The sequence below is a fragment of the Drosophila rhopaloa genome, unplaced genomic scaffold, assembly GCF_018152115.1.
Source record: "Drosophila rhopaloa isolate 14029-0021.01 unplaced genomic scaffold, ASM1815211v1 contig_3, whole genome shotgun sequence".
Taxonomy (NCBI): Eukaryota; Metazoa; Arthropoda; class Insecta; order Diptera; family Drosophilidae; genus Drosophila; species Drosophila rhopaloa.
The window spans coordinates 18,712,981-18,740,193 of record NW_025335123.1 but is presented as its reverse complement, the minus strand read 5'-3'; the positions used below and the strand labels follow the sequence as shown (position 1 = coordinate 18,740,193).

Sequence of the window (27,213 nt, the reverse complement as noted above, 5' to 3'; positions counted from 1 at the left end):
CATGAAGACCAAGCGCACTTGACCTGCCGAAAAAAAAACCACCGTAGAAACACGCAGATTTTTTGAGACTTTGCTTTGGTCTGCTTAGAGGTGATGAATAGCGAATTCGAAGGCCATTCGCTGGCCGAAGGATCATCCCACGCTAAACAATAAAGGAGCACAGGAACTCGAAGTGGAATTCCCTGCCCCCTGTAATCAAATCAAAGAATCGAAGCCGCGCCACACACATAAAAGTGATATTGATTTGTGCCGTTGTTGCTGTTAACAATTTGTTGCAAATTGTAAAATGTTGCCGGCAACATAATTTAATTGACACCGTTATGGGCACGGCAGCAGCACGACGAACGGGCAACAGCAACAGCAACGGCAACAATTGCAACTGCAGCGGCAACAACAAGAGCAGCAGCAACATTAAATACGATTCGATCAGTTCGCAACGAGTTCCTTGTGGCATGCAAAAAAAAAAGAGAGAGGCAGTTTTTGTTGGAGAAAGGGGAAGTGGGTGTAGATTATATATTGTATTTTTGCCCATTATTTAAAACATTTAGTTTTACTGTGAGGAAAATCCCAATTTTGATTAAAATTTAAAAAGGTTTTCTTTTTGCAAACAATATAAAAATGTAGTTTTAGAACCTGTAGCACGCTCCATTTTATTGATTTATATTATTTGAAACAACTTTGTTGTACTATTAAAGAATACATGCTTCACATTCACATATATTTAGATGGGGATTTAGAAGGGGATTTACTTTTAATTATCTTTTTTGGGCTCTTCCTTTTTGACTTTTTCACTCGTGCGCTTGATTTGGGGTTGGCTTGAATTTCCTACATATTCGCTGATTAATGGGACACATTTGGCCGCACTCTTTTTATTTTTTGGCAGTGATTAATCTTATTTTATGCAACACCAACACCATAAAAATTAAAACAAAAAATATTCAATAAGCTACAAATTTGAGCTGAGGGATTGAGAATGCGAATATCAAGCGCCAACGCATGCGCAACGCGATTATTTTCAGTTTCAGATTCAGATTCAGTTCCTGTTGCTGACGTCAGACTTTGAGCCGAGACATTTGTGCATAGTTTTACTGCCTGATATTGCTGCTGTTCGTTGGTGTTGCTGCGGTGCCTGTTGCTGTTGCTGCTGTAGCCGCTGATGTTGTTGCCGGGCCACGCAGCTCGTGTCGCTGCTGACCTTCAAACTGGGTTTTAATTTAGCCTGGCCTGCCTGCGTTTCTGTCATCTCTCTCTCTCTCTCTCTCTGTCTCCCTCTCTCTCTTTCTGTATAAATGCTAGAATAATGGCCTGCAGGGGGGCGAAGAGGGGCGGGGCCTTTGGCAGGCGGCTTGTGCAACAATTACTAATTATATACTATACAGAGTTGGGTTTCTATATCTATCTATAAAGCCCATACACAGCTGGCAATTCTAATGAGATACGCTATCTTTTTTTCTTTTTTTTTTCTGTATGCGTTTCCAGCTCGACTTGAGTGTGAGAGAGGGAGAGGGGCATATGGGGGAGGGATAGAGAGAGAAATAGCCAGATATAAATCTGTTGAAAATGCGCATAATTATAGCAGGCGGCGGCAGCAACAGGCAACAAGTTGGCTTCGAGAGTCGTCGTCGTCGTCGCCAGTCGTGACAAGAAAAGTTGTTAATTTTAATTATAAAAAATTTTATTTTACTCTTTTTTCACGTTTTATTTGAATCGCTGTCTCTGTTTTTTCCTATTTTGTTTGCATTTTTTTTACGTATTTAATTTGTTGCATGTTAGGCTAGCAAGTGTACTAAAATGAAGATATAAAAAAAGCCTTTTATATAACATCTCCTCAGGCTTACGAATTAATATTTTAGAGACTCAGTTAAATAATTCAAATAATTGAAGTTCATTTAAATATTGTTTCCACTTTAAGCTTAAAGTTACACATATATTGTTTTATGCTTTAACGAGACCTATTCACAGCAGCTCTCTTTTCATTCCCTGTCCTGTCAACATTTTTAAAATACTTTCGGCCAACAATCGCATACTTAAAACCAAAAAAAAGGAAATAAATGAAGCCAAAAATGTGGCAAAAATGTTAATGGACATGCTGAAAATGCCAAAACGAGGCAAAAAGCAAATAACTCAAAAAACGAAACCAAAGGCACACATACATAAGCACGCAGATCCGTGTACAACTGTAAATGTAACATGCACACATGCATCTGGTCACACTTTTAGTATACCCTAACAATCGATAAATACAGGGTTGCATATAAAGCTTCTGATTAATTCCGGTAATCAAACAGGAATATACATTGTAAGATCGTTAATTTGATTTCAATAAACTCTACAAAGTTATAACTTTAATGTCCCATTTAACCATTATCCAGTGATTGCCAGTGTATTACGACTTCGATTTCGATCGATTTTTTCATTTTATTTCTCATTCGTTTGGCTTCGCAGCATGTATTTATCCATGTCCGTGTGTGAGTTGTAAATTAACAATTATTGGTTATTAACATGACAATTTTATACGATTTTAATGCATGCCTCGGCGGCAGCAACAACAACAGCAACAGCAACGCGAGCAACATAAAGAAATGTCGGCAAGTCACATTTGAAGGCATTTAATTGAATGCGTGAATTGCTTTTGTTGATTGCACTGACGTTGACTGAGGCAGCGATAGCAGCAACAGCAACAGCAACAGCAGCAGCAGCAACAGCAACAGCAGCAACATTACCAGCTGCCTGAGAGCAACTTGTTGATGTTGCTGCCGTGTTGTTGCATAGTTTGGCCGCGTGAAAACGTGACGTTTGAGAGCGGCTCAGATTAACAGGCAGATTCGAATGTAAAATCTCGCCGCTGCAACAACAAGCGTTTTGAATATTTTTGTATAATTTTCCAATTTAAATTAACAGTTTTGCTGTTGCTGGATTTTTCCCAGGCCAAAAAAAAAAGAGGGAGAAATAATAAATATTGCCGTTGGCAGCACAAAAAAAATACGAGTTATAGTTGCTGCTGTTCCTATGCAATTTTTGTTGCTGTTGCTGTTGGCTGCTGGCCATTGTCTTAGTATCGTCGTTTTCCTCTGTATGCAATTGTAATATAATCAATTGATTGCTAATTGATAATTATGGCATACGTAATGCGAATCGTGTTCTATGGCAATTGCTTTAACATGCCGAATGGGGCTGCTGATCCTATATTTTTCATCGTATTTTTGGGGCTGGGTCTTAAGAATTTTCTTATATTTTTTGCATGCTCAAATAATAACCATTTTGTGTTCATATTCATGTGTAATGTTTGTTTTAATAGTCCCTAAATTATTTGTTAATGGCTTCATTTTGTATTCATTGACTTAACAGGTTTTGGACCTTAGTTAGAAGAGTAGTGTCTTAACTGGCATTTTTACTTCCCAATCAAGAAACTCCAATTGCAGCATTAACCATTATATCTGACATTTTGCCATTCGTGAGCATGTATATATAAAATGTTTCTTTTTTTTTTGCCCATTCACCACCTGATCTGTTGTCCGCATTCACATTCGCAGTTATTACACATTTTATGTGGTTAATTATCAAATTATATTGTAGTTTGGCCTGTCTCGATGGATTAGCGCATTTGAGTCGCGTACGTGACCACGCGGCGTATGCGCAATGGCCAGGCGGTACTCGACACATTACGCATACGCGGCGTTGGCCAAGAGAAAACCGCAAGACAATTTTCAGTTGGCAACGTGCAGAAGGGGGGGGCTTGGAGCGGAAAAATTGAAATGATAATTGCACTTGCCCCACCCACCCCAAAACAAAAAAAAAAATCAACCCACGCCTTGCTGCTCCACATTATGAGCGATGAAAGATAAATGTTAGCTCAGCTTTTTGGATTTTCGGCTTTCGGTTTTCCGCGATTTGTTCGATTCGGGTTGTTAACATAAAATCGCAATTAGTTGGCATTTTGTGTGTGTGTGTGTGGGGCAACGGCAGCTGCTTTATATGTATCTTGTTCTGTTTTATTAATAATCTCTTGTTACAAAATTATGCAAAACAATTTATCACAAATTTGTTTCTGGGGGGCTGTTTACCATTGTGTTTTATTTTGGTGGCCTAGGCGCAAGGCGTGGTTTGGTACACAAATTTGCATTTACATTCTTTGGGCTTTTCTTAATCTTTTTGGTTTTAGCATAAAATACACGAAAGAATTTGGAGTATTTAAAAAAGGTTTTCGGCATTTTCATAGCTTACTTTTTATTACAAATGAAGTGCATTCTATTAAATCTATTAAAGATAAGCACTTCTTTATTTTCATGTTTCAATTAATAATATAATCAAACATTTAAATACAAAAGCGGAATAAATAACTCGTTTAAAATGCATTTTAAATAAAACTTGCATAAATATTTGTCATTGTGCTTAATTGATTTGCGAATCCCACATAAATTAGGCACAATTTTATGGCTACTTTAATGGATATTTAAATGAAATTAAACGCCATTTGCTCTTAATTGTTTAAGAATTTAAGCCGCTTGAAAAAACAAAAAAAAAACAATAAATTGTTATTTTCCAGAAATATGGAAAATGAGTAAGTATCAAATTTATTGACATTTGATTTTAATGTTTGCGGCCAAGCCAACAAATTGGTGCTGCAAATGTTGTTGCCGGCGAGCAACATATGTTGCAAGTTGTTGCAGCTGTCAATAGAGGCGGTCACGTCATGTTGCTGTTGTTACCATTGCAGTTGCTGCATTGCTGCGGCAATTGTTGCTGTTGCTTTTGGTGTTGCCGTTGCCGTTGTCTTGTCAAAAATGTGTTGTTGCCGAAGCTGTGGCTGTTGTTAAGTGTTTTGCCTTTGCATATTTCTGGCATGTCTGGCATGTTGTTTAACACCCTGTTATACCCAATCGAAGCCATGTCCATGCAAATTTGCAGAGGGAGAGGGGTTGGCCAACTCAATCAGACTCTTAGCTGACCAACAAATCAGCTTAAGACAACACACTCGCACACACACACATACACACTCGACCCGAGTTCGAAAGTCTCCCTGCAAAGAACCAAAAACGACACAAAAATATTGCATTTTTTTTCGGGTGCCGCAAATATTTGAGCAGAAATTTGCCTGCTAGGGAAAAGTCATTGAAAGTCATTTGCCAACGCTCGGTGATGACGGCCAAGCCCCGCCCCCCACCGCCCCTTTTTGACCTGTCCGCAACGACATTTGTTACACTTTGTTTGCCTTTCGGCTGCTTCTCTATGTCGGCATAAAAAAAAAAAAAAGAAAATAGCTAAATTCTCACTAAACGGGCAAAGGCGCAAAAAAAATTGCACCGGGAATGTGAGGCAGCTGCGAACGATTCTCAAATCGCATCAAATATCAACCGAGCATACGTTAAATGCCTCAAATTGAGTTAAAGTGCCGACGCCCTGTCTGTCCGTCTCTTTTCCGCCCGCTTCCTGTCCCACTCCCACTCACACAGTCGACAGGACAAAAGCCTGTGGCAAAAACACAGGAGTCGAGAAAAAAGGCAAACTACAACTGCAAATGGTGGGTAAAAAAATCACTTCCACACGATGCCCAGGCATCGACTGGAAATAGGAGGGGAGAACGAAATGTTTCTGGTTGAAAAACTATTAAAACGTTATAAATATAACTGTTAAAAAATAATAAAATTATATTTATCAAATATTTATTAGGTCAAACTAAAAAGTATGAAAAATTAATCACGTCATATTTCTATCTTTAATCAGAAAGAAATTATAAGCCAAAACCAATAGATTTATTTATTAAAGTAATAACTGATAAGCTTAAAAAAAATTTTTTTGTTAGATTTCTTATCAGATTAGGTCTGATTAATGGTTCATTATCGTATACTTAATTAGACTAGGCCTTGAAATTTGTATATACATAGTAATAAATAGGTTATATAACCTAAGCATTTCTAAACTTTTCTAAGGTGGACCTAAACTTTATGTCCTGCCCTCGCAACAGTGCACTCCAGCACGCACATGAGGGCATATTTGGCTTGGCTCCATTTCAGGACGCATGGCCAGGATGCAGGACCATCACTTGGCTGTCGGCCCCTCTCCCCAGCCCCCCCAGCCTCCCCTGTCCCCTCTCACTTCCTTCCGACGCCACTGGTTCAATTTTTTTTTGTTTTGCCCCCTCTGGCTTCTTTTTCATTGAATTGACTTTGGCCTGGTTGCATGTCCTGGCCACTGATCCTGACTCCTCGCTGGCTGAGTGGCTGAGTGCCTGCTGTCATCATTGCCTCGTTCATCGACACTTTGCTTTTTAATCAATTTAACAATTTTTTGTTCTTCCTTGTTTTTTGTTTTTTTTTTGGAGGCGGTGGAGGGGAGTGGGGGGGATGACGATTTCCAAGGCGCCTGCGGATTCGTACGATATGCGATATATATATGCAAAAGTAATTGGCAGTTCGGCTGGGGGTCCTTTGGATGGATCCTTCAAAGCCTCCTTGCTCGAGATCTGCCCACCGCCCTCTAAACTGTCTCTTTTTCTTCGGTCTGTGTGCATTTGCTAATTAGTTTGCCCAGGCATCAGGACATGTGTCCTGTGTGCTGTCCTTTCCTCCTCCGCCGCCTACTTGAAATGAAATTCTTTCTGTTTTTCCTGCCTGTTTTCCTTATCCTTTTTTTTTTTTTTGGTTTTTTTTTTCGAATGTGTCTAAAAAGGAAATGAACTCATCAGTTTGTTTGTTTGTTTGTCTTTTCTTCATTCTTCTGCCATCCATGCCTAATGAAGTTGATTTGCCAGTAAACAGAGCAAGGACTCGTCCGAATGTCCTTTGCATTGAACTGGAAACGAGTTAATCGAGTAGCTTTTCCTTCATTTTTTACTTTTTGGGAATTTAGTCATTTGAATGGTCCTGCCAGATAATAGATTTAGATTTTGCTCATCGACTCGAAAAGCATAAAAACTAATTAAGATTGATGAGCTTTGGTTTGCATTTTGTTGATCAGCATTTTGTTTAATTTAAAAAAAATGGAGTTTTCATTAACTTTTACCTTTTAAACAATTTGTAAGTATAGAACAGCTTGCTTTTATTACATCTAGAAATTGTGAAGTAATTTATGTGTTGTTTAAACGAAATGATAATGAAACATCTATTTAGCCGCAAGTATTTGTCCAACAATTTCTAAATTGAACATTTTCATTAACTAAAGTGTCAATTATTATTTGTTGAGGTAATTTTATCTTGGCATTTCTAAATTCTCTTTTCTCGGTCCTCGGATAATTTTCATTCTCATTTTCATTCTGATCATCGCTTCCCCTTCAGCTAATGAAATTGTTTTCCGAGTGTCCGAGATGCACATTCATAATTGAACAATTTACCAGTTTTCCTGGCCAGATTCGCAAATAACTTTATCAAGCAGGGGCAACCACTTCTTCGTTGGCCGCGAGTCGAGTTTCTGTGGCAAAGCAAAGCAGCAACACCAGCAGTATTGGCCACAGTTAACGCAGTTAAATATTTTCCGCTTAATTTAACAGGAATTTCAATTGACAGACGTGAGCACAAAGTTGTTGCGGCTGTGTTTGTTGCTGTTGCTGGTGTTGCTAGTGTTGCTGGTGTGGTTGTTGCTGTTGCTGTTGCTGCTGCTGCTGCTGCTGCTGGTGTGGTTGTTGTCGTCTGGGCAACGCATGATTTATGCACTCACACTTGGCGAGAGGAGGAAGAGATAGATGACTGCGGTTGCACTGCCGTCAATTTCCATTAGACGCTGACCTTGTCAACATGTTGCCAGCCAGCAGCAATTGCTGTTGCTGTTGCTGTTGCAGTAGCAACATTCGCTGCCGGCGTCGCTGCTTTGGCTCGCGTTAAGTTGACAATTTACTGACAAATGTGTAAATTGCATTTGATCTTGTTGCTGTTGTTGCTATTGCCGCTGCGTTAATTTATGCGCCTGCCATTTCAAGGAAAAAAATACAACAACAAAAAGTAAAAGAGGGACGGAGGCGCAACAATAACCAAGGGGGAGGGGGGTGGCGGCTACAAGCACAAACAGAAAATCGCGGCGACTGCAGCGTCGACCTTGATCGCCGACTTCCGCATTTTACAGTTACAGTTTGCCCGTTCTCGATTTTCCCAGGCGAATATGGAATTTTCTTCGAGTGAGCGGCGAAAAATATTGCAAAAAAAACAATCACTTTAGTTAAATGAAAGTCATCTATTCACTCTATTTGTAATTTGTAATTCAAAGGTTTTAATATTATCATTTAATTAAATAAGGGAAAACTTTATTAAAACTAATGTGCATTAAAGTCATGTTTAAAATACTAGTGATGACTTATGGACTTCTTAAATAATTATTGTATATAAATATTGGTTGGTACTTTAACATCACATTCCAGACTTTGCATACTATGGTTTTTTTTTTAGAAATACACAGATATACATTACAAATATAGGCTTATGTAGGTAAAGCCAGATCTACTTTGAACACCTCTGCATTAACTTTCCATTCAGGTTTGTGGCACAACAGCTCGGCAAATAAATTGACTTATTTAACTAATATATATAACTATAACATTTTAGCTTATCATAAAACATTGTAGAGGAACATATATTTAATTTAAGCGAGTGTTTAACCAAGGAAACAAAAATATGAAATGGTTTTTGCCTCATTGAATTAAATTAAAATACAAGCTTACATGGGAATATATAATCGTTTCACTCACCTTATGGGCTCTGATGGATGTGCCCTCTGAACAAACTAGTGTGACGTCCACCAGGCTCCCGTCTTGTAGTAATTGACTAAACACCCCTAACAGGTTGGATTGGTAATTGTTCCACCTCAAGCAGTAGTGCTCACTGCCCATGTCGGTGACAGCTTACGCTGCTGCAAGAATAAAGAGTGTGCGGAAAAATGTGTATAAATAATCGGTGGGCAAGAGGCATTTTAAAAGTGAGAATGACTCGACGCGACCCGAGAATAATAATTTCTTAATTTGGTGTTCTGTTGCTACTGCGGCTGCTGCTAATTGAAATTGCGTAATCAATCGCACATACTGCAGATACATGCATTCAGATAGGTGTATCTTTGTATCGGTATCTTTAGATGCAATTAATGCCAAAGCGCTTGCACAAATGCCAAACAAATTGCAAAATCTTTTGCACAGGGTTCACAAATGTCACTGCCACCCAACAAAAAGAAAAAAAATAGATATATATATGTATATATGTATATTCGGGGGGTTATCTGCGGGGGTACGAGGCAATTGAGGGCGTGACTAGGCGTGTCACTGCGTTATTTCCATAACAAAACGCTGACTTTGCAGTTTCATCCAAGTATTTTTCGTTATTACATACACAGTTTGCAGGCCACGAACATTTCGGACTAACAATCAATAATTGTTTGCTGACTTTTCATTACAACAAATATTTCGATAAATGATATAGAAGCAAGACTTTAGAACGCTTTACAATAAAAACCGAAATTTAAAATTAAACAATATCTAAATAAAATCGTTACTTCGAACTCATACATATTTTTATCAAAGATATGAATAGAATTAAGTTTACGTTTTTTTTCATGATTATAGCAATTCTTAATTTTCAAAACTTTAAATTAAAATCATAACCTTGGATACATACTTTAAATTTTAGTAAGAGTAGCGCTATTTAGAAACTCCATTCAATATTATCCGACACTTTCAGCCTTTTACTTTAATTGTCAGTTAATTGTGAGGCAGCTTTAACTGTCTTTCCCAGATCGCACCATCAGTTTGCATTAATTTGATGGCTAAATAATTAATCGACCAGCCGCCATTCGGGCAATCAACGAAACGATCTGGAATTAGGCAAGCCCCCACCTCGAAAAGAAATTGCAAACGAACACCAAGCACCCAATGGTAAGAGCAAACATTTCCGGCCAAACAGCGCTGTTTTGATGGCTAACTGTCGCTGCTGTTGTTGTTTTCCCCCTGGATGGTGTTGGAAATCTCGAAGGAAAAAGAAGAAAAAAATAAGGAAAAAAAACGATATAATAATAACGAAGCAATAAACTCTGAATTTATTTCAACAAATAAAACTTTGATTTATTGCACTACGCACCGGGCACACAGCATGCAACGGATCTCGGTCCCAGTGCCCCTGGCAAAACCCCCCCCGCCCCCGTTCCTGCTCCTTTTTTTGTAACCCCCAACCCCTCCCCCCCTCCCCCTGGCGAACCTGCAACTGGAGCCCCTCGAAGCGATTTCGCAGCCCGATAACGATATTATAGAGGAGTTAGAATCTGTATCTCTGAGGCCATTGCGATCGTAAAGCGTAAATTACGCATGCATTTTGTTATTTCCCAGTCCTGCACTCTTCCCCTGATTTTCCCGCCCCGGGAAAATTCGTGCGAACTTTGAGTGGGGCACACAAAAAGACATGGCACTGAGAAAAAAAGTGTGAAAAGTTGTTTGAACACTTAACCGTTAATACTCGATCGCATTTTATGTTTATGCGGATCAAATGAACACGGCTAAGCAACAAAATAAAAAAATTAAACTTTTCTTTTAGTTTCTCTGCATTTATGAAAACCATTTTGTATGAACTGATAGCAAGGTTCTTTTTTTGTACACAAGATAAAAGGTTAAGTTATTTTATTGATTTTAAATATTTTATGTGAGCATGTTTTCAATTGAAATAATTCATAAGTACCCAAATTTTGGTTTATTTACTTTACCTTTTTCCATAATTTTGCCAAGGCTTGTTAAATATTTGTTCAATATTTGTAGAAATAAACGTCAATATTTCTTTACTCATTGTTGTGAGTGTGGTTTGAAAATTGTTTAGTATGACTGTGTTTTCTTAACCTTTTCACAGTATTTCCCATTCAGTTAAAGATCGCACACACAGAAAAGAAAAGCCAAAATGTTGGCCTGGAAATTATGGCCCAAGTGGCAGGCAACACGCAATGGCTAAAGGTCGCCACAACGGCAGCAGTAACTGCAGCAGCAACTGCAATTGCAGCAGCAGCAGCAACATCACCAGCAGCAGCAACAGAGGGAAAACTTCTTGTTTTTCCATTTGCATGCAACGGCAGGTCGACACTTAATTAAGAGAAGTTGCCAGTGGCCATGTTGCTGCTGTGCGGCAATGTTGCTGCTGGCGTGTTGCTGCTGCTGCTGCTGCTGCCCACGCATGATTTTTGAATTAGCGCTGTGTGTAGTAACAACAACTAATATAATTGACAGTTGTTGCTGCTGTTGCTGCAGTTGCTGTTGTCGCTGCTTTGCCTACGTGTTCTGTTGCAGACGTCAATGACTGCCTGCGATGCATGCTAAGTAGGAGAAATATAGACGAAAAAACCAAAGCCCAGAGAAAGCCGCTAAGAAATAGCAAAGAATAAAGAAAAATCTGCTGTGTTGCATGCAATTTGGGTCTGTTAATTGTTGTTGCTGCTGCGATTTATGCCGCTTGCATGCTAATTATGAGAGGGAGGGAGGGGGTGCGGTGGAGTCGGCCAAAATAGGTGGGTGAAAGAGGTGGAAGGGGGGGAGGGGACCGACCATTACTGACAACTAAATCAGTCAAATGATGATGGGCAGCACAGTGAGCTGCGGCTACCTATAGAGTTTTCAGCCAAGTTAATGAGCGGCGTAAGACAGGCAGCCAGGCAACAAAGGGGCTTTTGGCCAACTGATCTCCCACAGTGCACAGTTCTGGTCAAGATGCTGCTGCTGTTGGTGGTTTCTCCTTTTTTTTTTTGGTTCTTAGTTGGTGCTTTTCAATTAAAGACCCCCGCCGCTGCTGGTTCCTAAACTCAGTCAGCATATGTTGCTGCTGTGTCGGCTAATGTTGCTACTGTTGTTGCTGCTGCTGTTGCTACTGTTGTTGCTGCTGCTGCCGTCGCTGGCCTAAAACTCATTAATATTGAAATTTGTTCGTGTGCATGAGTTATTAGCAATTTTCTAATTAAGGCTCCCTGACGAGCCGCCAACGATTCTTGGCCGCAACCCCCCTCCCCCCTCCCCACACCTCCTCATGCTTGGCCGCTCACCTGAGGCGCCTGTACCCCTACACCTCCACCCCCCTCACCACCCCTCAATGTCACACCCACAAGAAAGCCGACGCTTTGCCTTTCATGATTTCCTTTTCCCCGCTTTTTTTTTTTCATTAATGTTTTTTTGTTTTTTTTTCCTCAGCTACCGAAGAAATTTGCATTTGATTTATTTATTTATAAACTTAATTGCCGCGTTTTAAAAGTGGGCGGGGTTGGCTGGCTCGATAGAGTGTGAGCTGCGAGTTAATGTCGAGAAGGATTACCAAATCACCCAGATAAGAAATGGAGAATTGATTGTGGGAGAAAACATTAATTCTAGTAAAATACCTCTATTAATAGAATTTGTGGAAATTGCATTCATTCTTTTAGTCCATATAAATTTATCTATAAATAAAGTTGGTCAATAATGATTTTAATACGAATGTCTTTCATCAAGTTGAACATATAGTCAAATGTTTCCCAATTTTTTGGCATGCCATTTTATTGCAGAGCCTTGTAGCCCAATTTCAGATGGCAATCAAAGTCAAAGCCTGGTCACTGGTCACAAGATCAGACAATGATCAATGATGATCTCTCCGCTCCACCCGATCCACTCGATTCACTCGATCCACCCAGGCAAAAGTCCAGGTTCAGAAGCCCACGCACACGCCACCACAGCCCACAAATGCTGGATGTTGCAGTTACCGTTGAATGTTGCTAGTTGCTAGTTGCCAGTTGCTGGTTGCCAGTTGCCAGTTGCTGTTGCATCCTTGGAGTGCTCTTCCAGTTCTGGCCCACTGGCTCACAGCTGCAACTGCAACTGGGAAACCTTTTGTGGTCCAGGCCAACAGACAACACACTTGACTGATGAAGGCAGAGCAAAGTCGCCGGTCTGGCCACTTGTTTTCCCGAGATAGAATGGGCTAGTATGGAATGGTATAGGATGGGATAGTATACGATAGGATGGTATAGTATAGGATGGGATGGGTGAACTGCGTGTGAGTACGCCTACGTGCGATGGCGGCACATTTTAAATCAAAAAGAAGGGCGCACGATGCAGTTCAGTTGAGTTGCAGTTGAGTTTCAGTTATGCCGCGCCTCGTTTTTCTCTCTGCTCGATTATTAATTGCGATATGAGGGGGAGGCGGAGGGGAACGGGGGGGTGACAGTCACTATGCACAGGGAAAAATATTTAACTTTCAAGAGAAATACTCTTTTTTAAATAAATTTAATATTAAACAACTCTCATATTTGATTAATAAAAACATTTTTCATTTTAGGAATCAATCGATGATTTCCATTTTAAAAAAACTTCTTAAAAATCCTTGAAAACTTATTTAAAAACGTTTGTAGAGTTAAAAAAAAAAAATAATTTTTGTAAGATACAAAATTCAATTCCCCTTGAAGAGTATAGGTTTCCATATCACTTGACAAATTGATTTTCCAGGTCCTCAAGAGCCACATTTTCTCTCAGTGCAGGGGTGTTTGAGCTGCAAAACAGTTGCAATTTTGCTGTTGTTCGCGTTGTTTGAACATTGCCGACACCGTTTGCGATTATCATAATGCTGCCTGCGCACAGCTCATGTTGCTGTTGCTCTTGCAGTTGCAGTTGCTGTTGCTGTTGCTGTTGCTGTTGTCGATGTGAATGATGATTATTTTGATAAGTTGCGCAACATGTTGCTGCCGTGCTGCGACCGCTGCTGCCTTGGTTTCCTTTCGACTTCAGATGGTCATCTCTTCAATGGCATCTTAATTGTTCCGCTGGCCGACCGGCAACATTGTTGCCAAGGTGTTGTTGCCGTCTCAAATTGCCGCTTGTCACTGTGCGGAAGTTGCAGCAGCAGCGGCAGCATCAACAGCAACAGCAGCAATAACGCGAGCAACAACTATGATTATAAATGCTTTTTATTGATTTATTAATCGTTGTCTGTTCGCTGGTGAAAGGATTTCGCTCTGGGCCTTATCTCATAAATTTCCAAAGCGTTTAAAGCAGATCTCTCTCGCGTTTTTTCCCCCCATTTTTTAGAGTTTCCTGCCAACAGCTTTCTATTGTTGCCTTGGCAAGTTCAAAGTGGCAAACGCTTTTGGCCAGCTGCTCTATGCAGCTCCCACTTTAAATGCTGACCCACGCCCACACCCCCAAAACCCAAAAAAATAAATAAAACACACACCCACGACGGACAAATAAAAAAAAGGGATTGCTGCCTCATGTTGCGTAAAGAATAAAACAACAAAAAGCAGCCGCGAAAAAATGAAAGAAATATATGCAAAATTATTAACGAAAAATGATTAGGCTTAAGGAGTGTGTTGCAGAGCGCTTGGTTTTTCCACTTTTCCACAGTGAAAAATATATCAAAGGGACTCTGTTTTAGTAAAGGTTTTTTTAAAATTTTTAAAATATAGATCAAGTTTTTAAGGAATTAAAAAAAATGTGTGTGCTATTTTTGGCTGCGCAAAAAAAGGTACAAAATCCTTGATTTTGATTAAACAAATTCAAACGCAACGAGTAATAAAATTCAGTTAAATTATTTGATCCATTTAATTACTGATTTTACTGACTTTCATGTTGAAGATATATTTCTCTTTCACTTAAACTTCGAGCTGCGTGTTGGATTTTGCCATACATATATGTACCTCGCAGGCTTGGAAATATTTAAAAGATGCATTATTTTGAATTGGCCAAATATTGCGTGCTCTCTGGACCACATTAGCATAATTTTCGCGTTAATTTTTGTGCAGTGTGACCACAGATTGCTTTTGTGTTGCTGCTGTGACTGCAGTTGCAGTTGCTGTTGCTGTTGCTGTTGCAGTATTGCTATTGCTATTGCTGTTGCTGTTGCTGTTGCAGTTGCTGCCACCTACAATATGTATGGCTTAGGTGTCGCCTTTGTGGCACGAACATGACTTTTGGCGGCGCATGCGTGTTGCCTGGCAGTTTGTTGCCAGTTGCCGCTGTTGTTGCCTTTGCATTTGCTGTTGCTGTTGTTCCACTGATTTACTGGCCGTTGCCATTGCTCTTGCTGTTGTTGTTTCGTTTTTGGCCAGAGATAAGCGGAGACAAACAATACAGTTGCTGCTGCACAATTTGCAGTTATTTGTGGGACGATAAGCCGCGGCCACGGCAGCAACAAGTGCTGCTGCTGCTGTGACATATTGCTGCCAGGCGCAGGTCAGCGGCAATTGAAAGGCAATTAAATTAGATGCCCAGACACAAAACGAGATCAGCCGCAGTCGAGATCAGAGTCAGAGTTGAGTTGAGTTGAGTCAAACAGCCTTGGAACGAGACGATTGCTGTCGGTGTTGCTGTTGCTGGTGCTGTTGCTGCTGTCGTTACTTTGGCCACAAAATTTATATTATTAGCCAATTGTTGCTGCGGTGCAGGCCATGATGAAACGGCTCACAGTTGCTGGTGTTGCTGCTTTTTGCGTGTCGAATTTGACTATTTGTCGGGTTCTTTCTGCCGTTGTTGCTGCTGCTGCTGTTGTTGTTGCCGTCGTTGCGCAATAATCATTTTCAATTTTCATATAAACATTTTGTTTCTTTTTGCGGCTGTAACAGCAACAGCAACACCGTTGTTGCCTTCACCTCGTTGCCGCAAATCGTTGCACGTTGCCATTGCAATTATTCGCCTGGCATTGCGACAGCGGCAACTGCAACAACGTGCCAAGACCACCCCAATAGTCATTAAAGTTTAATAAGCTAGGGCTCCGTACTGCTGTTTCTGTTGCTGCTGCAGCTGTGGCATTGGAATGTTGCTGCTGTCACAGAGGCTTTGCTGCTGCCATTGCTGTTGCTGATGCGTTCGGGTCACCTGCAGCGTGCCAGGCGGAAATGTTCTCAATTTCTCTTTCTAAAACTAATCAACTTTAGTCAAAAGTTGACGGCAGCAACACCTGGCCGAGATCTTTTGGCCAGGAAGTTGCAAATGTGGCTCAGAATGTGCGTAAAATGCTGCAGCAGCAGCAGCATCAGCTCGTGGCATAAACAATTTCCGGGGGGCTTTGAGCTCGAGTGAGTGACTAGCATTTAATCAAGAGCAATCAGCAGCAGCAGCAGCAGCAGCAACAACAGCAACATCACAGCAGCAACATCAGCCAGAGCAGCCATAATTGCTGTCATGTTGCACTGGTCCACGTGCTCCATTTTATCAACATTTTCAGCCACGATGACAACAGCAACTTGCAACCGGCAACCTGCAACAGCAGCAGCAACATTTTGATATGGCACACGCAATGCTCATTTGTCCGCCATCTGCCATACAAACACACACACATATTTTTTGATAAATGCTTGCTGAGCCGCAAAAAAGATTTATGATTATTGCATTGTAATTTGTGCTTAAAATATGTGCCGCCTTGTTGTTGCTGTTGTTGCTGTTGCTGCTGTTGCTGCTGTTGTTGCTGTTGCCGCTGTGCCTGGCGCATAAAAATCAATTAGCAGCCCCGAAATCAAAGAAGCTCGGCCACCAACAACAACAGCAACATTCGCCTTGAGTGCATAAACAATTAATGTTGCCCGTTGGTCGTTGATGGCCTGCAGCAGCGCCACCTATCGCCAACCTTTAATTTGTTATATCCAAGCGGCAGGAACACTAACAAAGTAGTACAGTTGGCACAAACTAAAAAGCGATAACCTAAATATACATATATCTCTGTACTATATATATGAAAAAAACAAAAACACACATGATTCTATTCATTTTGTGGCTTAACTTAGTTAATCAGAAGAAAACTATTTCCAGACGCGGCTAAATTTCAATGGCAAAATAAAAATACTTTTTTTTTAATATACATAGGCAAACAAAAATGAAAAATACCTTTTTTATATTGTACCTTTTAAGCTGTTGTTTACTGTCGATTAAAGAAAAATTCAATTAATTTAAGCAATATTAAAAACTAACAGAAATAAGATTAGTTAGGGTCAAATTTTCCCAGCTTAATCCCCTGTTTTGAATACTTTCGAATTGAGTAAATGCCTGCGAAGATATTCGAACAAATATTGCGGACTTAATCCCCTGTGTTTTGTCATTAGGCAGCTTTCACTGTACATGGGGCCGCGCTGGCTTGTCAGCTCTCTAAGCAGCCAATTAATGTTGCTGCCGTTGCAGCAACAACAGCAACATGTTGCATGCAGTGCAATTTATTAATGAGATTGCCCGGTTGATTACAAAAAGGCAAAAAGCGAGAGAGGCCCATGTTGTTGCTGTTGCTGTTGTCGCACGCAGCAGCAGCAGCAGCAACAGCAGCAGCAGCAATAGCAACAACATGTTGCTGTTGCCAGCGGGTGTTGCACATTTATTGAGCGCTTATTAGAGACTCCATCGTGCGTGCACCGCCCCGCAATCGTCCCACACCAAATTAGGTGTCAAATGACAATGGATGGGTGTGTGTGTGTGTTGCTGTTTGGGAAAGGGGTACGGGATGGTGAAAGGAGGGAGGGGGGAGGGGGGGAGTGTTGTGGGGATTTTTCATATTTTTTTCGGGGGGTGTTGACGCGCAGCTGGCGCGTATTAAGGTCAAAGAGCGATCGCAATCGCAATCGGATCGTGTCGCCCAGCAGCTGTCAAACTCAATTCGCAATTCGACTTTGCCACATGCAAAGGTCACTCGCTGCAGCTGCCACAAGATTTTCGACATTAACTTGCCACACACACACACCCCCTACACCACTCCCTCCCCCCAACCCCCGCTTCACCCCTTAAGCCCCTCCTTATGCATTTTTTTTGTCCGCTTAGCATCATAAAAATGTCAAAGCTTTATTTGCCCGCTTCTTGTTGCTGTTGCTGCTGTTGCAGTTGCTGTTGTTGCAGTTGTCGCCTCTGTTGTTGTTGCTGCCATTGTTGTTGGTACGGTGGCGGCTAATTGGCGTGTCATTGGCTGGAACGCAGGCATAAATCTGTTATTTTATACTCGCCTTGTATGTGCAACACACGGCGTATGAGTAATGTGAACAAAAAAAATAAGCGGAGCACAATAAATCGATGGCGAGGGGTGCGGGTGAAAGGTTCAGAACAAAGGGATACAAAATATGTTTTATTTTTTGTAAAAAGCAAAAACCCTTGACATTTTCTCATTATTCTACACCTTTTACCTTTTTATTTCTTAAAGCTCATGAGGTTTTTGCTGTTGCATAATATGTTATTTTACTTGTTACTAATTTAATTTTGTTTGAGCTTTCTTTTCTTGAATCTTTTCTCTAAATTCCTTATTGAAATTTAAATAATACCATTTTCGGCATCTCTTTTGTTCTTTACCATGTTTAAGTTAGTAAAATCTTTAGTCTTTACTTGTTTTCAATTCAAATAAATTTTACAATGAAATAAAAATAGTTTTTAGTATTTCTTTTAATTTTCCTTCCATTTCACCATTCACTTTTATCTCTCCATCATCCAGCAATTTCTCATGTACCACTTTTCATCGCCCGCCTTGTCCGCCAATTACAGTCGCCCCTCCCCCAAATCACCAATGGCCCCCTCCCCCCTCCCACCGCCCACTGCCATTCCCGCTGAGCGACCAAATTAACCCACATCAATCACAATGCAAAAAATTTCCATTTTAATTTGAACGAAACTCTAAGGAGTTGTGTCAGTTTTATTTTAAAGCCGATTTTCATAGCTAAAAATAAGAAAAGTCGGTGGAAAAGTGAGGCTAAAAATACCCAAAAAGGGGAAGGCGAACGAACGGAAAATCTCTGTCAAAATGCCTTTGCTCATGTTTGGGTTATATCAATCCGATTCGCCATCTCCCTCTCTCTATCTCTCCCTCTCCCTCTCTGTTTCTTTATAGAAAAGGATAGGGGCCGTCTCTCTGTTGTTAATACAATAATGGAACGCGGTCTGTTATAATATTTACAGCTTTGAATTAACTAACGAGCTCAAAGCGAACCGGTTGCAGCAGCAGCAACAACAACAACAGCAACAACAACGCCTGCAATCACAGCAACAACAGCAACAGGTGTTCAGCGAACGCGACGCGGAACGCTTGGAACTTTCCGGAACAGGTTGGAACGTTTCGGAATCTGTGGCACTCGAAAAAAATATTTTTCTATGTATTTTGTAAAAAGAAATTCATTTTTACAAATCGATAAAAACAGACAAGCTATCGATATTATCGATTAACGTATCGGTTATCACAAAAAAAGGAAAACAATATTTTAAATTAAAACTGCCTAATTTAAAACCATAGTTTTTCAAAACTGGAAATGCAATCGCATTAATATCGCCAACAAATATTTAATTAAAATGATCTGCAAGAAATATGAAATTAATACTATTGATAAACCTATCGATTGTACTTTTATATTTGGAAAATATATTTATATTTTTTTTAATAAATAAAAATTTCATTTCAACTTAAAAAAGGATCTTATGAGACCCATTAATTTTAACTTTTTCCCAATTGTATCAGTGCAGAGGCAGAGCCACGTAGCCTCGTGCCGACTTTCACTCATCCAACTGCCACACCCCCGTACACTAAATCCATCCTGCCGCATGCCCCCTGCCCCTGCCCCTGCTCCTCGCAAATCCGGGGCCAACTGCCCACACGCTAATTGCGGCAAACAAAAACGCACGAACGGAACGCAATCGAGGAGGCACCACCACCAGATCGGACCACCAATGCAGCAGCAACATCAACGGTTGCAAGTTGCTGCTGCAACTGCTACAACTGCTGCAACTGCCACATGCAACATGCCACTCACCCAGACAGAGACTCATGCTCCGCTTTGGTACCGCAAAAAAGAAATAAAACAAAAAAAAAAACAAGGGGAAAAATTCCCATAAACAAATAAACACTTGACTTGATTGTGGACGCAAGTCGGTTCAGGGACCAAAAAACTATGGCTTAGGAATCGGGGGCGCATTATTATGGATGAGGCATCAACCCAACTGAAACTGCAACTGCATCGGAAAATCAAATTAAGTTTAATTTATGCCCAACATAACAAGACACAACAAGAGTTCAAGTAAATAAAGTGCAGAAGGTAACTATTAATAACCAAAACGAAAGGTGTATCCAAAAACACTTTTATATTTGTATAACATTTTCATTTAATCCAAGTTTAATACTGCCATTTAATCTGAATTCTATAAAAGACAAGCAACAAGTAATATTGTATTGTAAAACAAATACATTTTAAAATACAAGTGATCAGATAACTTTCTTTCGTATATTCATTCTTATTCTTATAACTACAAATAATAGCTTAAGGAAACCTTGAAACAAACTGAGGTAACACCAGTAGTCCAGACAGAATATTGACTTATGGATGATTTTTTCAGCCCTAAGTCGTTTTTGAGAATTATAGCAATTTTTTGAGCATCTAAGCGTTTTTGTGAAGGCCAAGGAAAAACCGCCCAGTAGCAGAAGGAGAAGGCTGAGAAGGAAGCCCACGCCACATCATTCATGCCAAAACGTCACCAGTAACTTAAACTGCAGCACCAGTTGGACCACCACATAGCAATTATATATATCTCTATGCTTTGGCTGGATGTGGCTCTGACTCCTCTTTTGCTCCATTCTCTGTTCCCCATTCTTTGTGGCAAGTGATTCCATTCCATTTCCCCCGTGTTGCCTGCCACTGCCTCTGTTGCCTGCCATAATTTCCATCGCCGGTCGTCGCCACAAATCTGCCAACATAATTTTGTTATTTCACTGCCACTTTGTTTGACGTGCAAATGTTTGGCTTGGCTTGGGCCCCTCTAAGGTCCAGCACATCCTGGTTTTGGATGATTTTTCAATTTGTGAAGTCCCCATGCCCCCCCCTCCCCCTCTCCACTCCCCTTGGTCGTGTGCCTAAGACAATCGGGCTGGACACAAAAAAAAAAAAAAAAAACAACAAAAACTAAGCTGCGGTTGCAACCCGTTCCGCTGTGGTCATAAGTAACTTTAAATTATGATGAAAGTAATTTTCTGCTTCACTGGCGAACGCCGCTACAACTTTTAGTCAGCGTCAGGGCCGCGACTTGATTTACACCCCGGGTTAAGGCGGTAGGACACACAATCGGGCGACAGGAACCGGCAACAATGGTCAAGTGTAAATTAAGTAATTGCCGGCAGGAGCAGCAACCAGCAACCAGTAACCAGTAGCTGCCACCGTTGTCATTAGTGACAGGCCAACACGCGAAAAACAACCCAGGGAACTCAGGAAAAAGTGCGGGACACCAAGTACATACCACCCTGGAAGATAAGGTCATTATTATTTATGATCCATACCAAAGAAGAGGAAAGCAATTATATTTAAGTTTAAAGAACACACTTAAAGGCAGAAAGGCAAATCAAAATCTTGATGGAAAACTGCCTAAAAAAGCTTTAAGACCTATATGAAATATGACAAGAAATATGACTATAAATAAATGCCTGATTGAAATCAAATAATATAGTAAAAACGGGAAATAAATTTCTTATAATTATAAATTCTTATAATTAAAAATATATTTTTAAATTCTTTCAAAATCCAACTGTTTTATAAACTTTAATCCAATCTAATTAAGTCCAGGCCCTTGTTCTGCTATTATTATTTATTATAAAATATTTGTCCAGCCACAAAATTCAAATAGCAATAAATATTGTTTCTCAATAATCACATGGGCGTTGATAAACCACAAAATCCCCCAAATTACGAGATCGTTAACCATTTGCAGCAATTCTCCCAGTAGTTGTACAAATTTACATGGCAATAATCTTTAAGCCGAATCAAATCCCAAACGGAAACGCAAAACTAAAGACAAATTACCCACTCCCGCCCCCGCAGGCCAATTAAGCCGAGGAAAAATAAAGGAAATCTCAAATCTTTGTAATGGACCCCAGCATATTTGTACAATTAACAGTTATTTATATTTTTTGGCCTCGTTGGAAGCTGCCGGACTTCAATGGAAATTAAGATCAGGCCATACCTGGCCGAAAACGAAACATTTTCCACTGGACACTGGGACATTTCAATTGCCGGCGAAAAACCCAGAAAACTGGGCAAAAAAAAAAAGATTGAAAAAGCGAAATATTTGGACCAGCAGCTGCTGGCAGGGATAAAAAATAAAAATAAAAAAAAGAGGAAAAACTGAACTCTCGTTGCCTTTGGTTCGTTTATTGCTTGCTAAAACAATTTAAAAGCAATTTGAGTCACGTTCGGGAGATGAGGGAAAGGGGATACTGAATGGGCATTCATTGAATTTGCATTTTTGTTGGTCTAACCAAGTCTGGAAGTCACCCGAAAAGCCGTTGCAATTGTTAGCCAAAGTTTCTTGTGCACTTGGAGAAACCAAAGAAGAATCATTAATTAATGGGATTAATACTTAAAAATTTTACGGTTTTTAAACTTGTTTTGTATAGCCTTATTTTATTGATTTTTATCTAGTTTAGTTTGTTTGCCATTTTAGTTCTGAATTATTTCGTTTAAGACGGTAAACTTTAAATGTGATATTGATTAATCTTATATTTTATTATTCAAACGTTACAAAATTTTTTAAGTTAATTTTGTAGCATAAAAAACATTCTAAAGTGTGACTTTTTTAATAAAAATAGAAAATTTGAAAATATTGCGCCTCAATAAAATGTAATTCTTCTTAAATTTCTTCTTTGCAAATAAGCCATCTTTGCTTTAATTATTTTTACCACACAATAAAAAAATAAATTCCAGTGCTTTGTTGTGTTTTGTGTGTGTTTTCTGTCAATTCTTTTGGTGTCAGATTTCAATTTTGTTTCGTTCATTTTCAATGCGTATCGTTTGCTTTAAGGCAACCTCAGCAGCAGCAGCAGCAGCAACAACATCAAAATAGGCATTTGGCGGCATTTTTACAAAAGCAACCGCCGCCAGTTGCAAGTTTATTAATTCAGCAACAACTTTGCAACTGTTTTGAGTCAGCAGCAGCAATAGCAACAGCAAATTGTCATCCCCCGCGGCTTGTTTTTCCCATGTGAAATTTGCATTTTCATATGCCGAAGTAGTTGCTGTTGCTGCTGATGTTGCTGCTGCAGCAGCAATTGTTGCTGTTGCTGTTGCTGCTCGGTCTCCACACCTTTTGGCGGCGGCAGCAACAGCAACAGCAGCAGCGTTTTGCCCATTGTGTTGATTTATGTTCGCATTTTGTGGTCATTTCTCTTAGTTGCCCAGCCGCGGAAAATGTGACAGCCTTTAGCCAAATCAGCCGAGCCGACTGACTATGCATCCCATATATCCACATGGCTCTGAGCATCCACAATCGCACAACACAAATATACACACGAACGTATACTTTTTGGGGCACTTGCTATTTAAGGCATTCTTTTTTCTTTACCTGCTTCTCCGAGTCGAGTAATCTCAATTGCTAATTGAAGTCGTTCGAAATAACTCACCTGCAAGACAAAAAAGAGAAAGGAAGGCAGAGATTTAATACAGATCGGAATTCTGAATATTTCTTACAATTATATATGGCTATTTCAAATATCAGAGTAAAGTAATAACTTATGAATGATTTTTTTTTATTTTGAACTATGTAATTTTAGAATGATGCTGAGGCTAAAATAAATACTTCAATTAATAATAAGATGGAATAATATTATTTTAATAATAAATAATAAATATTTATTTTAAAATAATATGCTGGAATAATTTGTATTATATGATATTGAAATGGTTCTGATTTTAAAGTACTTGCTAAAATAAATATAATCCCAATTTAAAGTTAATTGCTACATGGAATGTAATATGTTTTCCTATTAATTTCAGCTCCCAGCTTTTTGAAGTTATTCCAATGGAGAATGTCGGCTCCTCGCCGATTAGCGATCAACACCTTTCGCATGACCCCAATAAGGCGTTGACCATCGTCGAGCGACGCGGCATTTCGCTCCGGAAAAGTCAAAAGTTATGGGTTTCATTAGGCCGCAGTCGATAGGTAGATAAAGAGTGACCCAAACAACAGCGGACTCACTCCAAACTTTGCAATGGGAGACTGGAGTACTGGAAGTCTTCGAGACATTAGCACACACCCGCTAATCTGGGCACATAACTCCACTTTCGTCGGCGATTTCGGAGGGGGGGCTCTGCAAATGCGGAAGCACTTTCCAAAGATGCAGACTACTACTCCTCCAATGCCGGCACTTATCGGGCGCCCCCCAAAAAATGCATACATATATATACATATATAGTGTATATATAATCGGGAAAATAGTTGAGCGTAATCGAAATTGCGCATCGTTCTGGCAGGAGGAAAAGCCAGGAAAATTCGATTAAAGGCGACCAGGTAAAATGCAATTAGAGGGTGGGATGCGTTATTAATGTGGAGCGCAAGCTCTGGCAGCCAAACGAGCTGAAAAATATTGATATACATATGCCACATATGTGCAACCCCCTCCCCCTCCCCCGCCAAATCCCCCCTTCCATCCGCCAAATGCACATATAACATATATAAACTCGGTCTAGGCATGCGGAAGCGAAAAAGCGCCAAAAGCCAGCGAAAAATGTGCGAAAAAAATGAGAGATGAAAACGCTGCGACGAAAAATAGAGGCCACAAGCCGTAGATTTAAATACACTTCAAAAATACAAAATAAATAATGACAAAAAGAAGAAAGTCGAAGGCCCTTAGCCTGTGATTTTTACACACAAGCTTAAACATCCTTTTAAATAAAAGTCATGCTTCAAAGTTATATTAATAGATTAGTAGATGGATTTAAATAATACTTTGAAGCTCGCTGAAATTTTCCCCTAATTTATTTTTTAAGTCGGATCTAATCTCTAAAAAGGTATTTTTCTTGAGCATTTTAAACTAATCTTTTTTTTTTGGTTAATTTCAAGGTTATTTGAAAAAATTCGGAAATACTCAAAAAGAAACCTAGAGTATCTGAAGAAAAGGTAGCCAAGAGGCTGCAGTCCAAGTCGCGGGGCCTGACTTTATATTAGATTGCCAAGTGGGAGGTGTTCACGCACACACTCGCACGCACACACACTTGCTCAAACACACACACACAGACACGGGCTAACAAGCCGGGCCACAAACAGAAAAAAAACAAGCCGGGCCAAGACTTGTGTTAAATGAAAACGCATTAAAGCTCAGCGAGCGTTTTCAGTGGGCGTGTTGCGGCTGTTCGAGGGGCAGGAAAGGGGGCTGTGGGGGCAGGGGGCGTGGCGGGCGGCAGCAGTGGGTGTGCCGCAAATGGCAAACGGCGCTGCCAACTCGTTTTGCTCTCCTACTCAGCCCCTCTAATTCCTTGATTAATTTTGGTATATACTTTTAATCGCATCAAGAAAAAAAAAATGGAGAAAGCTGGAATTTCGTTGAGAAAGTGTGATAAGGAGAAGGGGACATATATTGGTGGATATATATATTATTTCATAAATTCTTATATTATACACTTCTCATATAAAAACATAGCTCTTAAGTTCTGCTCCTTAAATATATATATTTTATTAAGTCCATTAATCTCTTACTTTAATGGGTAAACCTTTTATATTTCTTAATGTTTTATGGTTCACAAACTTTGAAGAAAACTTTTTTAATCCCTTAATCTCTTTTGTTTTTAATTTAAAATAAATTTTAGACATAAATTCATTTCTTCAAAAAAAAAATTTGTATACCAGCAAGTGGACATGGCTGATCGTCAATTTGCCTTCGATGCTTTCGATGACGATGACGAGATGATGGCGACGGCTTTATCGCTCATTGTCATCTCTATCTTTTGCTTTCCGAGTGGGGACCTCCGATGTCTAATTGGAAAAACACGTGAGCACGCACAGCTGCGTAGTTGTCATAATTAGAGAGCACTATATAATATAGTCAATATGTTGCATATCCGAGATCTAGATGGGCTGGCGCATAGAAATAATGGCCAGCGGATGAGACACTCTATTCCATTGGTGTTCGATATTGCCGAGACAAAAATCGCAAACGAGTGAGAATGTGCGGGGAATGAGCGGAGAAAACTGGGCGACAATTTGCTAGATTGATTGAGGCGTAGTCGTCCCCCGATTTTCCGATTTCCAGATTTCCACATCTCCAGTGTTCTGGCTACCGAGAACGGGGAACGATAAAGTGAACCGGTTCGGGCAATTAATGCCTTAAATGCGCCTGCCTGGTGTGGCATTGTTAATTAATAACACGGAACCCTCGGAACCCTGGCCAACGACTAATTGTTAATGCAAAAATCGTTGCAAGTTAGAAAATCAATTTTTACTTTAATGATCTGACAGGTAAGTGCATATTAAAACCAACCAACTGGCCCTCCCCCTTTCTGCTTAAGTGTTAAGTGGAGAACTAAAAATAAGAGGAAGATCGAGGCTATTGCGCGAATGAAATTGCTTAACTCGATCGCAGATTGATCTTCAAAGTTTGCCAGAAGAAAAATGGGTGCGCATCAATTTAATTAATTTTATTTTTTCCCCAAAACTATAAAATATTTGATTACCTTCTAGATTATGTAAAATTTTAAGACTTCAAATATAAGTTTCTGTTGAGAGAAAAGGAAATTAAATTAACTTTCATAATAGCAGTGGCATTTATCAAGAGTATATAAGAATATCCGAGATAAAAAGTGAGAACTTAATTTTCACCATTTGACACATCATCGGAAACATGGAAATAAATTATATGAAATGGGTCAAAAATTTGATCAACGTTAAATTGAAAATTTTGAATGCACATTTTTAGAGAATCGAACCACAAGTCTTTAGAGGTATGCCACTTTGAAATCGGATTATATTTGGGAAAGTTCAGAAAGTGCAGAAGTCCAATTGAGGGTCACCATTTGACACATCATCGGAAACATGGAAATAACTAACATGAAAATGGGTCAAAAATTTGATTAACGTTAAATTGAAAATTTTGAATGCAGATTTTTAGAGGATCCAACCACAAGTCTTTAGAGGTATGCCACTTTGGAATCGGATTAAATTTGGGGAAGTTATGGAGTGCAGAAGTCCAATTGAGGGTCACCATTTGACACATCATCGGAAACAAGGAAATAACTAACATGAAAATGGGTCAAAATTTTGATCAACGTTAAATTAAAAATTTTGAATGCAGATTTTCAGAGAATCGAATCACAAGTCCTTAGAGGTATGCCACTTTGAAATCGGATTAAATTTGGGGAAGTTATGGAGTTCAGAAGTTCAAGTGAGGGTCACCATTTGACACATCATCGGAAACTTAGAAATAACTAACATGAAAATGGGTCAAAAATTTGACCAACGTTAAATTAAAAATTTTGAATGCAGATTTTCAGAGAATCGAATCACAAGTCTTTAGAGGTATGCCACTTTGAAATCGGATTAAATTTGGGGAA

General features: G+C 39.7%; 1 protein-coding gene across 7 annotated transcripts in view; it reads right to left on the bottom strand.

The window, feature by feature from the left end:
• The window catches only part of LOC108043247 (broad-complex core protein), a 126,766-nt gene that overhangs the window by 44,185 nt on the left and 55,368 nt on the right, over nucleotides 1-27,213 (bottom strand). For 4 of the 7 annotated variants that reach the window (XM_044460883.1, XM_017121855.2, XM_017121858.2 and 1 more), the window contains exon 2: nucleotides 8,675-8,835. In XM_044460883.1, coding sequence (XP_044316818.1) covers nucleotides 8,675-8,815 — 141 coding nt within the window. In that variant the 5' untranslated portion in view covers nucleotides 8,816-8,835. Of the gene's footprint in view, nucleotides 1-8,674; nucleotides 8,836-23,233; nucleotides 23,292-27,213 lie in introns of all 7 variants that reach the window. The other 3 variants (XM_044460887.1, XM_044460886.1, XM_044460885.1) reach the window with 2 other exon arrangements.